Here is a 17,741-nt window from a genome sequence, read left to right on the forward strand (position 1 = left end):
TGACATCTTGAGAAATATTAGCTTTCTTGTTGAGGATGAGATGCAAGAATTTTTTGGCACTTTAAGTTAGAATCGTTTTTCAGACCCGCAGATTGCTGCTTGGTATTTGCCCTTATTATGAAAAAGACTATATTAATTCTCAGCTGTTTACATGGCTAATGAAAATTAATATTCCACTAATATTCCTGTTTACATGCAGCCATGCATTCTCTGATTAAACTGATTAATGTGGAAAAGTGTGCTTCAAAATAGTTGTTTTATTCTTTTAATCAAACGATATAGCAGAATATGCTGTTTACATATCTATCAAATCTGGAATGTTGCCACTTTCTAAATAATAGTGAAATAACTAATCCTTTATACTGTTTATTTTCCTTTTACAGACTTGTTCATAGCCTTGAATACTGTCAACCACCAGACTCCAACACGAGCTGACAAGGCAATCTCTGGATGTGTGTTTCCTTCCTAAATGTCCAACTAAACTCATCATAAAGAAGGTATCTGACCTGATCTTCTTCTACATTCATAACCACATCATTCACATCAAGTCACTGGCACCCAACTCTGCCCCTCTTTTCCTTCCTGATACTCGGGTTGAGGCGTGTATTTCTGCTATCTGGTTGACAACCCCCATCCAACTGGATGTCTGCCCGCCACTTCAAGCCCAGCCTAACCCTAGCTGAGCTGCTGTGTTTCCAAAGAAAACCCTCGCTTGATTCTTCCCACAGCATTAACAACTGTGGTGAGATTCCGCACAGCCACATGACAGCCAATCTGCCATTCGGCAGGCTTTCAGCATCAAATCCTTCCACACTTGGGATTCTCCGGTCTGGACTAATGAGAAACTTTTACTGACCCTAGTTTCTAACTTAATTATTTCAGTCCCTTTGGCTCAACTAAGAAAAGAACTTCTCCCAGTTTTCCTATTCTCCCACCCTGCATGGCTGCTTGACTCATATTTAAGGCTAAAAGTATTCATTGTGGTCGAGCCTATACTCCTATACTGTCCTTCAAAGGTTTTGCCCTTCTTCCGCCCAAAACCATATCCAAAACAGAACGCCTCCCCTCATTTTAAAAGTACTTTTCTACTTTAGCCAGCTATTATTAAAACTTAACATTTTGAGAAAATTTGTGGATACTGTATGAGTAGAATCAGGGATAAAAACAGCCAAGGCCAACTTTCATCTTAAAAATCAGTTTGCATTAAGTGATGCCAATGCTGTTGAAATTGTACCAAAACTAACTAAAATCTGCCATCTTGTGATTGTATGCCTCCTCGAACCAGTCAAGTTGCACTTTACAGCCTATGACCATTTCTGTGAAAACATGGACCCACGCACACATCTTTCCCCTGGCAGTGCAGAAGATTTATACAGTCAGCACAGTTGTAAAGCGAATGTCACCTATTCAGAATCTTGTTTATGTCTCCTCTTCTGTTCCTGAGTCGAGTTGTTGAATAATGATCAGAATAGTGTTTTTGCAGAACATTATGATGCTACAGTGAAGATGACCTTTGACCTCTTGGATAGATAATATCACCACTTCATAACATCTGTGTTATATTTTGTCATAATTAGCGTATGGATTCTTGACTTATGGACAAAAACGTGTTTTGGAGGTCATAGCGACTTTCACCTTTGGCCACCAAAGTCTAATCTGTTCATTCTTGAGTCCAAGTGGATGTTTGTGCCAAATTGTGCCAAATCTTGAGATACTGCATTCACAAGAATGAGACAGAAGAGGTCACATAACCTTGACCTTTGACCACCAAAATCTAATCACATCATCCCTCAGACCAAGTGGATGTTTTTGGCAAATTTGAAAAAAAAAAAAATCTCCTGGAGTTTTTGAGATATTAGGTTCATGAGAATCAAACCAAAAACACAATGCCTCCATCCTTGACTATCACCAGCACAGAGGCATAAAAATGTCCTAATCTTAATGAAAATGCCTCTTTTTTTTTTAATACCCAGGAGATGAACACCACCCTCTCAGAAACAATCCAAACTATTGTAAATGATTCTTGAGTTGTACCAAATACAGAAATAATACAGTTATCTTTACTGCAAGTCCGTTTTTGTCCCCCCACATTAAGTAATAAGTGTTAGGAAATCAAATTGGCCTACTTTTCAAAGTAAGCTTTGCTGTGGATAGAAACCGCCAATTATTTTTGAAGTGGAGCGCAGCGTCAGCTCTGCTGCCCATGACATCTTGACTGCTTAATTATTTAAGTCAGCTTGCACCAGATGATCAAAATAAAAAAAAATTAACTAGAATCTACTTGTGTTTTATATACGGCAGATCAAATATACAAAGATGCTGTGGCTGTTAAAAAATGTTGTATAAGCGCTAAGACCTCAGAGTAAACATAAGCTTCAGAGGAAAGCAATCCAAAGCTAAGTGGGAGGAACGAGATGAAGAATGTAATCAGGGTTTATAACAGTATTAAGGTCAACTAGTTCTATATGCACAGGCAGGAGTAACTACATCTGCAAAACGTAAACAAGACATACAATCCAAATGTAATTGCACAATAATTCTAAATGATTGGACAGGACACGGAGGACAGCAGCACAACACTTTATCCATCAGATGTGATGTAATGTTTTGAATATCATCAAATTTCTACAAGTTCAGTCACATTTGCTGGTTTTCTGCCCAGAGGGATGAACACAACCAGACAGAGTTAATTATAGTTCATGAAAAATCAGCAATTACACTTTCTGTGAACTCCCTCATTATATACAGTAGGTTTATTACATACATGCCATGAACTGAGATAGGTCATTGTCTATCACATGTCAGCTGTGGTGGACACTCGTTATATACAGCTAGTGTGAGGAAGTCTTTCTCATATGATAGAGCACATCTTTTATCCAGATGTGCTCTTTATCTAACAGATGTCCCTTACTACACCTTAAACACCTATTTTATTCACGACATTAAAGTGTTTTTTGAACTGCGCCATCTAAAAAATTACCACATGTATGGTGATAAAAATCATTATTTAGTAATTTTATTGCTCTATTTTTATTTGTCATTACTACATCCTCACATCCTGTGTGCTCACAAGCAGCTGTTGGGCATTTGGTAAATGTTAGTAACTCACCACAGCTCCTCAGCTTACCACCACACTGACAACTCTTTATGTCTAAACGTCATAAACACATCCTGAAATTTAGAACCTAAACAGTGAACATTTTCAAACACAATGAAGAGCAATCTACAACATACATTTTTTCAGTTTCAAACAAAATATGAGTAGTAGATGATTCTGAGCCGATCTCATCTAAGAGGAAACGGCTCAGTCTCTTGTGGTTACTCCTCAAGGGAGGAGACCTTCTTAATGTAGTGACTCCCCTGGGATGGTTATACCCCTGGGAATACGTAGAGTTGTCAACAGAAAGCTCAATTAATTCAGCTAATATACTGTATATTATAGTAGCAATTATATTGTGACTTGTGATACTGGTGTAAGATGGCCACCAACCCGAGTCAGTTGTAACAAATTACACCACATGATGCGATTGAGAGTGCATGAACTCCAGGTATCTCACATGCAGAGAGGCTCAAATATTTAGTTTAAAGTAATTAGTAAGAGTTAAAATAAGAAAAATGATTCACAGAAATATTCAGCTAGAGGTAATGAGAATTATTTGACAACGCTAAAAGTAATGGATAAGAAGTTTAAACAGTTTAACAAGTAGTAAATAAAGAGTTGAAATAGTTCGCCGAAAGTAATTAATAAACTGTTGAAGTAGTTAACTAAACATAATGAATGAACAATTGAAATGTATCAAACAAAAATAGAAATGCAACACTTGTTTTTGCTCCTATTTTTCATATGTTTAAGTTAAAGATCTTATGCACTTAATAGAAATATTTCTTTCAAATCTTGTTCAGGGTCTTGACCAGACAGCAGTTTGTCATGATGACCAATGTGTCCGGTTGCGACACCGTAGATGGCTCATGGTGTTAAAATGAACAGCCAGCAGCTCTGGTGGACAGTCCTGCAGTCAGTATCCCAACAGCACACTCCCTTAAAACCTGTATTCCCTTATTACCTGACAGAAATGCTGGTAAAGCAGAAGAGATCACTAACACAGGTTTTAACAAATTTGCAAAACCTTTTGTTTTTAGAGAAATATATCTATTGAGTGCATAGTCTTAGATCTTTAACTTAAAACTGTGAAAAGCGGGCGCAAAAACAAAAGTGTTGCTTTAATTTTTGTGTTTTCTGTAGTTAGCTAAGCATAATGGATAAATAGTTGAACTCGTTAGCGAAAATGAAATTGAAATTGTTAGCTAAACATAAACAGTTAAAATAATTTACTAAAATAATTAATAGTTGATGTAGTTAGCTAAAAGTAATAAAGGTTCAGCTTCCACTCCCGAGCGGTAGTGTGCAAATGCAAATTTGAGCACAGCAAACTTAACTTGACAGTTTGATTGTATGAAAGTTGTTTTAGTAATAACATCCACTTTATTGTCCATTCATATAACATTTTGGAACATGATGGTAGGAGTCACACATATAACATATGGCTATATATAGTTATATAGCTACATCAAGCAAAAAAGATTGGGGACCATCAACTTAGTGCGTATAAGGGGGACCACATAACAAACATGTCCATTTAAAAAAAAACCTATACAGTAAGAAGTGAAGGGGGGAGGGGGGTTGGGGTAATGGGGTAGACCCCATTACCAAATATACACCACCAGCCTGCTGACTGAGGGAAGACGAATAACGCTGCAGGATTCACCTGTACCTGTGGGCACATACACATATATACACATCTGTGTGTATGTATGTGTGTGTACGAAGATACTTTTCTGATACCACCCAGACAGGCAGACTGCAGACATGAACTTTAACACACTAATCTTTGAGTATAGCAGCCCCCCTCTGGGCACTGGGCCAATACAGTAAGGGAAATACCTATCAGGCTATCCCCGCTGCACACTATAGCATAATCTACAACTCAGCCACATCAGTTCATCCTGCACGTCACCACAAAGAAAACCATTCTTTCACAGGATTTCTTATTGTGTTTTTCAAAATCAATATTAATCCGCCGTCACTGAGACAAGGCCAGATTAATTTAAAAAATGTCTCCTTTTAGGGAAGGTTTGATCTGTGTCAGCTTCTTGTGTGGTCTTACAATGCCAGCCTATTGAACTGGAAAATGAAGATGAGCATCTGAGCTGGAGTAAAGTGTTAAGATATGTGCACATTTCCTCTAGAAGCCAAAAGGAACAAGATGAGGGAAATGCATTTTTTAAGCATGCAATCCTGAACAGCCAGATGTAAAGCACATTTCTTATCAGCATTACAACTTCAAGTCTTTGTTTGTTTTGTTTTTTGCAGTGTGTTGTGTAAGACACAGACTCATCAAGACACTGGTGACCTTGTTTCAAAGTTGTTTATGGGTTCATGTAAATTTCAGAGGTCACTGTTTATCTCTTACCTTGAAGATAATGATGCATCATTTACTCAGGAAGTCTCGTGTACTTGTCTCGTGCGTAGACGCAGATCTTTGATTCGTGTTGCACTTTCATCTTCATAACTGAGCATCATGGTTTGTTCTGTGGCTGCTGGAACAGACATCTGATTCACATGATCAAGTCTGTAAATAGTGAGGTCAAGATGTGTGTCAAGGCATGCCTCAATGCTTAAAACAGTCCCCTGATATTACCCTTTTCCCCCAGAGGCTTCATCCAATACAGCTGGCGCTGCAGTGTTTGCATCAAGTTTGTGTTTGTTGACTTTGGTGCACATTTTTATCATCATGCAGCCTGATCTGACTTTGTTATCTCGCCGTTTTACTGCTGCTATTTATCTAATTCACTCTTTTATCATCTATTCATTATTTTTGCACCTGCTTGACCTCTTTGTCTTTGAATGAATTCTAGAAGTAGCTTTTTTCCCCCTAAGTTGTATGATAAGAACTGCTGACAACTGCTAATACATTTGTGGATATTACTTAAACCATCACTCCAAATCACGAGGTCTGCGTAAATCTCAACTATCACAACCCAGAAGCACTTAACTGGGTTCTTTCCAGTATTTCCATTTATCAGACTGAATTTGGTTTATGACATTTTTTACTTTGATTTAAATCTATTAGAATTCATCACATCCAATCTAGTAGGTCATGCTCAAGAAGTTGAATCATCCTTCGGCTTCCAGCCAGAAAAAAATCATATACACTTTACTTGGCCTTTGTAGAATGCCAATATGTGAGATTGCCCCCCAAAAATAAAGACTGTGTCCCCAAAGGATCGTAGTGTTGTGCACTGGATCCCTTAACACCAATTAGCTGCAAAAAATGAAATTGTCATTTCAATTTGCAACCATAATCATTGTGCTTTCCAAACCAAATAAAGATTTGACTCAATCTGGTAATTATACTCTTTTCTTCTCTCCGAAAGGGTTAAATTAGAAAAGACATTAAATTATACACCAACGTACTAGCAGCATGATTAAGATAAGATAGGATAAGATTTTGCTTTGCATCATCTCTGTGGCGAATAGTATTGACTCTCTTAGCTAAGTCCTATTGCTGGATGCTGAGAAAGTGTATGATAGGTTATAATGGGATTATCTTTGGGCCACTGTGGATACATGTGGGCTAAGTATTCATTTGCATGATCAAAGTCTTACACACAAGGCGTACTAATGGTCAGCACTGGCAATATGTGCTCCGCCCCCTTTCCCGCTGTTAGTGCCCCTCTCCCTCAGAAAATCAGACAGCATTCGTTAGTGCGTTCAATTAATTTTGCAGTACAGATCACCAGATATCACTGTATGCTGATGATATGCTTCTCTAAATAGGAAACAGAGTTTCTTCAATACCACGTTTACTTTCCACATTTGATTTCTCCAGCTTTCTATCTGGATGTAAATATAATTTGAGAAAGTCAGTGCTGATGTGTATAAACTCAGTTACACCTCAAACTTAGAGTTACAGGTGTCTCTGCATTGATATCCCTCCTTCTACATATTCCATTACATTCCAACATTTTTAAATATATTCAGTCATATTAAGAAAGACCTTGAATGTTTGTTAAATCTGCCAAATGCAATTTAACCCCATATGTCAATGTTAAAATGATCCCTCTTGTTCTGCTTTATTGAAAAAAACTTAACTTGTTAATCCCCAAATTCATATGGAAAGAAAAGAAGCCTTATTTAAATCTTTTGAGATGTACTTCTGATACTGTGAGCTATGTGCCCTCCCTTCAGTTGCAGTTCTTTAGTCTCCTGGAGGCCAGTTGAAGAGAATTTGTGGTTGCCTCGCAGACTGCAGGAGCAATTTTATTCCAGCATAACACTGAAAATAACCAAATTATGTTAAGGCCCTATAATTTAATAAGAGGAGAATGGGTTGAAAGGGTAAACTGTGTTATGTGTAATGTTTCTCCTTTGTACCTTTCTCAATTTAAAAAATTGATCATAAAATGTCATATATCATGTCAGAAGTGGCCCTTTTATTACCCAGCATCACGCTGGCCAGACAGGGGATGTTGCTGTTGGGAATACATTTCTCTTAATCACTGTTTTACTGAGTAAAACTCCACACTGTCTGTTCATGATTAAGTCAGAACATTACAGGGCAGCAGACCTGCAGTAAATTTGCTGGATACTCCTGCATGAATAATACGCTGTCCCCTGTTATTCTGCACATCATTATAAGTAGACAGAAAAAACGCTAATATGTCATTTTTAACAACCTTTAGCAAGCTGCTGAGCTCATTTGGAGGCCCCTACCTATATTTCTTTCCCCTCCAAGCTGCAGTAATTTATATATGCACCTTTTTAGCATTTACCTGCGGTAGGCTATTGTTAGAAGTGTTTTTTGCCATATGTTATTGTGCCTATAACTTATGATTTAAAATGGCAAAGGTCTGGTATTGGGGTGATAGGTAGTTTAAAGGAGAATTATAACTCATATATTTTAGAGGGATTATACACATGAATATACTTGGTTGCAGCATAGGCTTTCTACACTACAAAACACTACGAAATATACTTTCAATTACATGTAGAGAGTGATCTATGTTATAAGTTCATGCTGTAGAAAACCTTGGTATTATTATTGTTTCTGATGTTTTGGTCTGTGCATGCTTTATAGGTCCAAGTTAATGCCAGGAAAAACTTGCCACCCAGTGTTTAGGTTATGCTTACAATGTGTGTCACACTACCATCTTTGACCTTTAGATATCTTTTTTTTTTATTTACAATTTACAGGGCTATTAATTGTCAAGAGTACGTCACTGGTCAATTGTCTTTTTAAAATGCATTCTTTTAATTACCCATCTCATTTGAAGCCATTTTTATGTCTTAGTGTATTTAAGACACGCTGATTTAAGAACCCCCCCACCCCCCACCCCCCCACCCACAATAACTCAGCTTGTCACACATTAAATCCATAATCAGTTTTTTTGCCCCTTTATTCATATTCAAGTCTAGGCAGTAATTATAATATATATTGGAAGGGTGGGGGTACAATCAACATATATGCACAGTATATATATATACATATAAATAGGCAGAGAGAGAGAGTATGTCATACAAATGTGATAGAAAAAAAATAGTCACAGTAGGTTGGTTTCCATCACAGATTTGCACAAAACTTAAGCAATATTTTTGAAATTTCTATAAGCGAGACAACTGAGTTTCCATTGCACCCCACATGTACTTCTCCTCCGGTGATAACGTTCCAAGAAACATGGCAGTGAATTTTCAGAAGATTAGCAATTTTTTTTTCTATCACAGCCACCACAGTAGCTGTCATTATTTCCAATCGAAGGCGATGTAGGCGTGTTGTGTGAGTCATAATTGTAAGGCAAGCCCCTTATACGTGGGATTGGCCACGTATGGGGGATTTCTGGGAGGTGATAGGCCCCAATTTCAAAGAGGAAATTTGGATACAAAATTTCCGCATGATCCACTCAACTTTTGAAGAGTTACATAATGCACTGAAGCATCCGCTGCATCATGCCCGAGCGAGCCAGTTCCTACCTACAAGCTCATAGCCACAGCATCATGTGACCCATAAAAGCGGGAAAAAGGGGGTTCCATTGCAGTTTTGATAAATATAGCTTTTTTAAATCACCTGAAATACCACCTCATGCGAGAGTTAAACATTTTTTTTGTGATAAATGTGAAGGTTTTTTTTTTTTTTTCAAAACTGACATGTTTCTGTTAGGTGTATTTTATATTCACAATTTTAATTTCCCCAGTTTGAGGTTTAATGGAAACCTCTGTGCACTTTTCATCTATAATCCTTGATCATACTGTTTCCTTAAAGCAGCACTCAGTCATCAAAACTTTGAGAAACCCTGATCCAAAACGTTTGTTTCAAATCGCTTTAAACAGGCCAGTTAAGCTGTTGAGTTCCAAAAAATGTCTCTAGATTGCACTGGAGGGTTGGGTGTTGTTTGAAAACGACTTAGAAATGAGACTCAACAATCAACCAATAGTTACATAATGTTGCTTTAAGTTGCTCTTGCTTCTTATATGCAGGCTACCCTGAGAATCATGAATTAATAACATAACACTTGTGTCATGTTTTCTTAACAGTGTAGTCATTTTCTTTCATTTCCATTATTTTTTTTTTGCTCTATGTCCAATTATTTGCCACAACACTCTTGCAAACAAGATGATGCATCTCAATGGTCTCATCCTGCAGACGTTAAAGAAATATAATTGTACCGTAATGGATAAGAAAGTCAGTCAAGTGTGAATTCAATGCCATCATGTGACTCAGCTGTCTCACTGAGATTGCCAGACAGTCGTCAGTGTTTCTGTGAAACTGGGTGATCTAAGATTTCTAGTTAGAGCATTTGAGACACGGGAGCAAATGTCAAAGTAGATTCTGAGTACAGCCCCACGGTTGTTACTTCACAGTCCACACGGTGCTTTGGACAAACTCCAGTTCAAATGAAATCAGGTCAGGATTTTCTCTCTCGCCAGGAGACCCAAGTCAGCAAAAGAAGTGGTCATAGCTGGGTAAACAAAGCCCTGCTGGGTCTGAAAAAGACACAGGCTGTCCCTGCTTATTTCTCCGGGTTAATCTTGAGATAATGTTCCAATGTCTCTGTCACTGATCACCCCAATTTATAATAAGCCTGCATGTGATACTTAGTGAAAGCATGGCCAAATGGTAATTTAGACAACTTTGTTTGGTTATTGATTCATCTGTTTCTACTTGAGTTTTTGGCCAGTCTGAATCAATGGGATCCATAATAACATTGACATTGATGGGTAAGTGGTCTATTAAACACACAAGACCTCATTTCCACATGTGCGTGATCACTGGAAACATGTCTGTCTGTCTGCTGGACTATCAGAGAGCAAAGTGCTGCACCGGGGGAGGAGAAGGGGGGTAGATAAGCCTCCACAGTACCAGGGAAGTCATGTCGGCTATTATTTATCCAGGACCTCCACGTGTGCCGTGTCTGGGCTGGTCTAAACTCAGCCCTCTGATTGGACACACCTTCCCCTCAGCTCACGCCTTTACAGTCTCATCCAGGCGGCGGAGGAGGAGGGGCCTGCGCTGCATTTACACCCGTGATTGGCCCACATTAAAAAAATGTACAGCTTTATCTCTGCGGGTTCGAGGCGCAGGTCGCGCGTTATAAATACTGCCTCCAGCCGGGGCAAACAAAATGAGCACCGACATCCAGGAGAGCCGCATCCGGCCACCGCTACATGATCACTGTGAGAAGGATGCTGCAACAAGCGCTGAGAGTATCCGGCCGGAGCGCCTTCCCCCTGGTCAAGTGGATGGAGAGGTGGGCTGAGGGCGCGTCGGCCAAGCAGCGGGCTGTGAGGACCCTGGAGGAGATGCCCGGACCGTCTGTCGCCAGCTTCGCTTGGGACTTGTTCGCCAAACGGGGGCTGTCCCGGCTGCACGACTTACAGGTGAGATGATGATGTTCAACAGAGGAGCCACTAAACCACAAAACACACACATATTTGCAATACTTGCCTTTTTAACATAAATAGTCTACATTCAGTGGGCTGATGCAAAAATATTGATGCACATGATGGTCAAAGAGGACAGAAAAAATGATTGATGATGATTGATTGATTGGTTTATGGAAGAAAAGGTGAGCGCAGAGAAACTTTCAGCAGATGGAGACTGCCTTTTAGTGTCAAGCTCTATACATTATTGTGCGTTAGTTCCATGCACACTGTGAAAATACATTATTTGTTTTAACTTAAAAAAAGCTAATGTCAGGGCCGCCTTAACCCTTTGATTCCTGGACATCACCATTTACTTGTGCTGCTTTCAGATGCCTTTCACAAGTATTTAAACCTTTGAACCCTGAGAAAAGTAATGTAAAATATATATATATATATATATATATATATATATATATATTTTTTTTTTTTTTATGGGGAAAGGCATTGAGCAGTTTGGTAATATTTTTACTCGGAAATTGCAAGGAAAATTAGAAAGCTAGGGAAATATGTCTATGGAAAAAAAACAAAAAAAGCATTGGAAAAACGATATCCATAACTATCTTTCCTCTTGTTTGTACTTGTCTGTACTAATTTATAAGCAACTTTTCTTGCCCTTTTTACTAATTTCTTGGCCATTTTTGTTCTTTCGTGGCTCATTGCCTCCTTCCAATGTGTTAAAAAAAAAATCAAGCCAAATTGCACAGGTTTTAAAGGGTCAAAATTGAAAGTTGACTGAATTTGAGAAGACAATTTGAGGTTACTTTGTATTCATTAAACTTGTCTTCTCAAATCCAGTCACCTAAAAATCTAAGGCAGCCCGGACACTACCTTTTTGTTTTAGCTAAAACAAATAGTTTATCTTTACAGTGTGCCATGTCAAGTATAAAAGAAGGGTTGACTGATCAAACTGTGCCTATTAAGTTATGTAACTTCAGTTGAAATGATCTAATCATTAGTGGATTAGACAAGCTGCATCTTCGTTTCTTTACTGGGCTACTCAATAAAGGACAGAAAATGCTGCAATGATGCCTATCACTTCCTGCAGGTTTTTCACAAGCCCCCCCCCCCCCCCCCCCTTCTCTCTCTCTCTCTCATGTTCCAGCTGGAGGGATTGCAGCGATATGGGCCCATGTGGAAAGCAAGCTTCGGCCCCATCCTGACAGTTCACGTGGCTGATCCAGCACTCATTGAGCAGGTGCTGAGGCAGGAGGGCCAGCACCCCATGCGCTCTGACCTTTCCTCCTGGAAGGGACTACAGAAGCCTCAGAGGACATCACTATGGACTCCTGACATCGTGAGTATCTCTCTGAGATGTCCTCCTCTCTGTCATTATAAACAGTCAAAGTAGTACAGCTGAATTGCTTTACTAACACGAGCATTTTTTCATGTTTACTCTGTGTGTTCCTAGTGAGGGGGAAGAGTGGCAGTCGGTGAGAAGTCTCCTGGGGAAGCACATGCTGCGCCCAAAAGCTGTCGAAGCCTACGACAAAACCCTGAATGGTGTGGTCAGCGACCTCATCGCCAAACTTCGCCTCAGCAGGAGCTCTGAGGGCCTCGTCGCTGACATCGCCAGCGAGTTCTATCGCTTCGGCCTCGAGGGTAAGGTTTCATGTGGTCTGAGGAGTGGCAACGTCATGCATCACTACAGGGTGTAGCACACCGTGTAAACATCGGTAATTAGGGCCAGCCACATGCAGGAAGCAGTATTATGTGATCACACTGACATTTTAAACACACATGCCTGTCAAAGCTGGTTGAGCCTGAATAGTTTCAACATTTCCATCACAGGTCGACAATATGTAACCTTTAGCTCATAGTTCTAGTGATGGAAAAAACTGCTCACATCCTTTATGTAAGTAAAAGTAGTGCAGCAATGCAGAAACACTAAAACACTAATTTACAAATAAAAGCTATGCATTTAAACAGCAGAATAGCCTGTTCTAGCGTGTTATTATATATAATATATATTTTGGGTGGTTGTCATTGATGCATTACTGTGTACTGCAACATTTAGTATTGTAGTTCTTAAGATGGAGCTCATTTAAACTACTTTACTACATACTTTTTTTTAACCCATAGTTCTGCATCGTGTTCCATAAACAGATTGTGTTTTGTGTGTAAAATCTGTACTGAGGCTGCAGCTAATTATTATTTCAATTGTCGATAAATTGATTAGATTTTTTGTCTATAAAACATCAGAAAATGGTGAATAATATCCATCAGTGTATCCAAAAGCCTTAGGTGACGTCCTCAATTGTCTTGTTTTGTCCAAACCCCCAAAACATTCAGTTTACTGTCACAGAGGAGTAAAAATCAACAACAACAACAAGATAACGTTTAAGAAGCTGGAATCAGAACTATCAGATTAGTTGGCAATTAATCAAAGAGTTGACAACTACTCGATTAATCGTTACAGCTTTAATTACTCATGGCTGTCAGCTTACTGTAGCCCAGTAAAAAGTACAATATTTCACTATGAAATATCGTGGAGTAGAAATGTAAATGGAAATACTCAAGAAAAGTACAAGTTCCTCACATTTGTATCATAGTACAGTAGAGTACTTCAATAACATTTTTTTGTACTTTTCTTAATTTAAGCCTAATACCAGCTCACATTAACCGCTGGTTTTTGCGTACAGCTGTACTCATTCGTCATTGTGCCTAAAGGCTCCTCAGCAGTTATTCTTTAAGCATGAGAGAGCTTCTGTACATTCATTTGTTTTCCTCTCCCAGATCTCCCCAGACTAAACACAGATTCAGTCCAGTGACTGTGTTGTCACATGCACAAATGATTGTAGTGTTGAGTGGGAGCCGGGCCAACTGCTGCTAAAAAGGAAAAAAAGGTTACAATCAAAAAGCCTCAGATGTGGTTTCTTCTCCCTGTGCAGCCTGAGTTTACGGTGCATGTCTGTCAGCCCCTGTGCCGTGTCTTTCTCACCTGCTCATATAGCTTTTTTTTCTCCTCTTTGATAGGCATCTCCTCGGTGCTGTTTGAATCCAGAATCGGTTGTCTGGATGAGGTTGTCCCTGAAGAGACGGAGCGTTTCATCCAGTCGATCAACACCATGTTTGTAATGACGCTTCTCACCATGGCCATGCCGAAGTGGTTGCACCAGCTGTTTCCTAAACCCTGGAACGTCTTCTGTCAGTGCTGGGACTACATGTTTGAGTTTGGTAGGCAACGTCTTTTAATTTTTTCAGTTAAGTGTTGGTGTGGGAAATGGGAGCGAGATGTATGCCTACTGGGAAATATCAGCTCTGATAGTAATGATTGTGAGTACAAATGAGAAAATCAAATATCATGATATTTTTTGACCAAATACCGCAATATATATTGCAATAGTATTGTAGGGTTGACTATTTTTTTGTGCTTTCATAAAATATAAACAATGAGATTTTTGATAAATAATTGTCAGTAATGTACCAAGCTTTTTTTTTTCCTTTTCACACAAGAGAAATAATTTGTTCCCACAAGATAAAAAAAAAATAATCACCTTTCGGCACCCAAGGGGCTAATGCAGCCTTTAAAACCAAGAAAAGACAACTCTTACAATATTATGATGTCCAAAAGAAGATGTCCAGTCACATATAATGATTTCAATATAAAATCGATATATTGCCTAACCCTAATTGTATGTATAACACTTTATTTAACAAAACTGATTTTGAACATGAAGAAATGGTAATGAAATGAAAAAATAAAGCAGTAAATCAAATGCATTTTTTTTTTTAAAAAAGGTGTATAAACAGGGACATTAAGCAGTCTTTGCACAAGTTAGCATTTCTCTCTGACATGAAACCCAAACAAACATGGTGGAAGAAAAAACGGTATGTTTTTCCACACTTTATGATTATTGCCCTTCTGCCCCCTTCTCGGTTGTTGCTGGTTATCGTCCCACTCACTCTTACAGTGCAACATTAGTCAAGACTCGTGCAGATCTGAATCGAACATGTATAAAGTAATCACTCTGGTGCAAACTGGATCAGGAAGCAGGAGATTAAAGTCCTTAACGCTCACGCACTACAAGACCGTCTGCGGTGAAGTCTTGAACATCAGTCACGGTGGTCAAACCGTGGTTAAAATGTAAAAAACCCCCTAATTTTTAAGTTGTTTTCAAGTTTGCAAGAAAGTCTAGTTTGTAGTGACTGTGCTCAATTAATGCATGTTTTTGGTACTTAAAAGGACAATCAGAAAAATTGCACCGGCAAGGACTGCATGACATACTGCACCTTCACTCCCCATAACGCTCTCTAATCTCTGTGCTTCTAGCTAAAGGCCACATTGACCAGCGTCTTACCGCCGAAGCAGAAAAGGTTGCCCGTGGCGAGAATGTGGAGGGCCGTTATCTAACCTACTTTCTGTCACAGACCGGACTGCCCATGAAGACTGTCTACAGCAACGTCACAGAGCTGCTTCTTGCAGGAGTCGACACAGTAAGAAGGATCACTCTGTCTCCTTCTTTGCTGGATTCTGTCGTCAGTTCTCTTTGATTAATTAACGTCTCGTGCACACCGCCTGTCTCTTCAGATCTCTAGCACCATGTCCTGGTCATTGTACGAGCTGTCCCGCCACCCCGAGGTGCAGGCATTGCTCAGGGATGAGGTGCTAGGCGTGCTGGGGGGTCGAGGCATACCTGAGGCAGCAGACGTGGCCCGCATGCCTCTCCTGAAGGCCACAGTCAAAGAAGTGCTCAGGTATGACTCAGAAGATTTCCGTTCATTTCCTGAAGACATTTTCAATCAGTTTTGAATCTGCAAGTTTGATTTTGCTCATGTTATTTTTTTTCAGGTTGTATCCCGTTATTCCTGCCAATGCACGAGTCATTACAGAGAGAGACATCCAGGTTGGAGGCTACCTCATCCCTAAAAATGTGAGTGTGTTTGGAGAATTAGCGCACTTTGAAATCATTCACACTCTATAATGACTGTTTGGATTCATATCTGTCATGTGGTCACACTGTGAGGAATGGAAGTCCATCTCTGCCAAGTGTGATGAAAAAATAATAATTTTTATTATTTTGAAAAAGTTTCTCATTATTTTGAGATATTAACTTGTTATTTTGAGATTTTAACTTTTTCAGAAAGTTTTTCATTTTTTTGAGATATTAACTCATCATTTTCAGAAAGTTTAATTTTTTGAAAAAGATTCTCATTTTGAGAAAATTTCTCATTTCTTATTATTATTTCTCATTATTTTTCTCAATACTTTCAGGAAATTGGTCATCATTTAGAGAAAGTATGTCTTTATAATGTCTTACACAGCCTTTATTACTTTTTTCACGCTTGCGGCAATAGATTACCATAGAAAATGGGCCTCCATGATGAGGAGCCCTTTGCCCTGGGCTAAATGTGAGTGCTACACATATCTGACAGTAAAATCTTTCCACGCAGACTCTGATTACCCTGTGCCACTTTGCAACGTCACGGGATCCTGCGATCTTTCCAAATCCAGATGAATTCCAGCCCCATCGATGGTTGAACAAGAATCTTACTCATCACCCGTATGCCTCTGTACCCTTTGGGGTGGGAAAACGCAGCTGCATAGGTCGTCGTATAGCCGAGCTGGAGCTCTACCTCGCTCTTGCCAGGGTGAGTTAGCTGGACTTGTTCTGAATCTGTAGAGAGTTTGGTGGGTAGTTTGTGATGAAAACTGTCCCTGTAAAAAAAACAAACTGCACATGTTCATCAGTAATTGAACATTTGAATACCTGCTCAGAATTAGAATAGTTTCACACAGATTTAACCTCATTTAGAAATGTTTCATGTATCTCATAAAACACATATAGACACTGTTACACATTCTGTTATATGCTGCATGTAAACACATGACTTAAATGATTTAACAAGTGATTTAGACTGTTTCTGATTTAACCAGGTTTGTCAGAAACAACAGTGTTTGCGACAAATCCTCTTGCTGCATTTTTTCGTGGAATAATGTAAGAGACTAAAAGAGGGGATTTAAGACGTTGTGCAAATCCAGTTCCAAATGAATTAATTTGATTACTTAATCCAGGGATTTCAGTCACTACCCAACACTTAGCACATGATGAGCACTTGATTTTTTTCCCCTCTTTCAGTCACCGTGGTGTTAATCTGTTTTCTCTGTTGTCTAGATCCTCAAAGAATTCGATGTGAAGCCGGACCCAGAGGGGACTTCAGTGAAGCCTATGACCCGGACTCTTCTGGTTCCTGAAAATGTCATTAACCTCCAGTTTATTGAACGATGACCCGCTCTCCTGAGCTGATCCATTACATGGAGGAGAGCGTGAGTCTCTTCATGGTAGAGAGCGCTGGCAGGCGGAGTTATCACAGGAACCGCGAGCCTGTTGCACACAGTTAGAGCGGACCTTCAACCTTCAACACAAGAAGGTCAAAGCCCTCTGTACCTTTAACCTAGTCTTTGTGGAGGCTGATGTGTGGAGAAAGACAAAAAAAATGCAGGATGAGCCGTGACAGCTCATCACAGAAGCACTGGAAGAGGTCCAAATGTAAAACTGTGCAGGGTTTTTTTTAGACTAAAATCAACATCAAGCAGTTATTTGCACAGGCCAGGAGCAGGTCAGTGATCTCCTTCTGTACGCTCCAAAAGGAAATCTTCAGATGATAGTCAGGCCATGCAGCATTTCATAGAATATGCATGTGTCCGTATTTCAAGCTGATTTTTTTTCTAGCAACCCCTTCCTAAATCAGATTATGAATTTTGATCTTTTGCAGTCGTAAAGGTCCAGTTTGTAAGATTTAGGGGAATTTAGTGGCATCTAGT

The 17,741-nt window shown here is 39.3% G+C and overlaps 1 protein-coding gene across 1 annotated transcript; it reads left to right on the plus strand.

Annotated features, from left to right (window-relative positions):
* Positions 1–10,720: 10,720 nt before the first annotated feature.
* On the plus strand, positions 10,721–17,205 carry LOC121956007 (25-hydroxyvitamin D-1 alpha hydroxylase, mitochondrial). The gene is given in 10 exon segments (XM_042504113.1): positions 10,721–10,933; positions 12,081–12,227; positions 12,229–12,272; positions 12,387–12,577; positions 13,952–14,152; positions 15,249–15,412; positions 15,507–15,673; positions 15,768–15,849; positions 16,370–16,567; positions 17,092–17,205. Coding segments are annotated over 10 exon segments (1,521 nt in total).
* Positions 17,206–17,741: the final 536 nt, after the last annotated feature.

This window comes from Plectropomus leopardus, chromosome 2 (assembly GCF_008729295.1).
Source record: "Plectropomus leopardus isolate mb chromosome 2, YSFRI_Pleo_2.0, whole genome shotgun sequence".
Classification (NCBI taxonomy): domain Eukaryota; kingdom Metazoa; phylum Chordata; class Actinopteri; order Perciformes; family Serranidae; genus Plectropomus; species Plectropomus leopardus.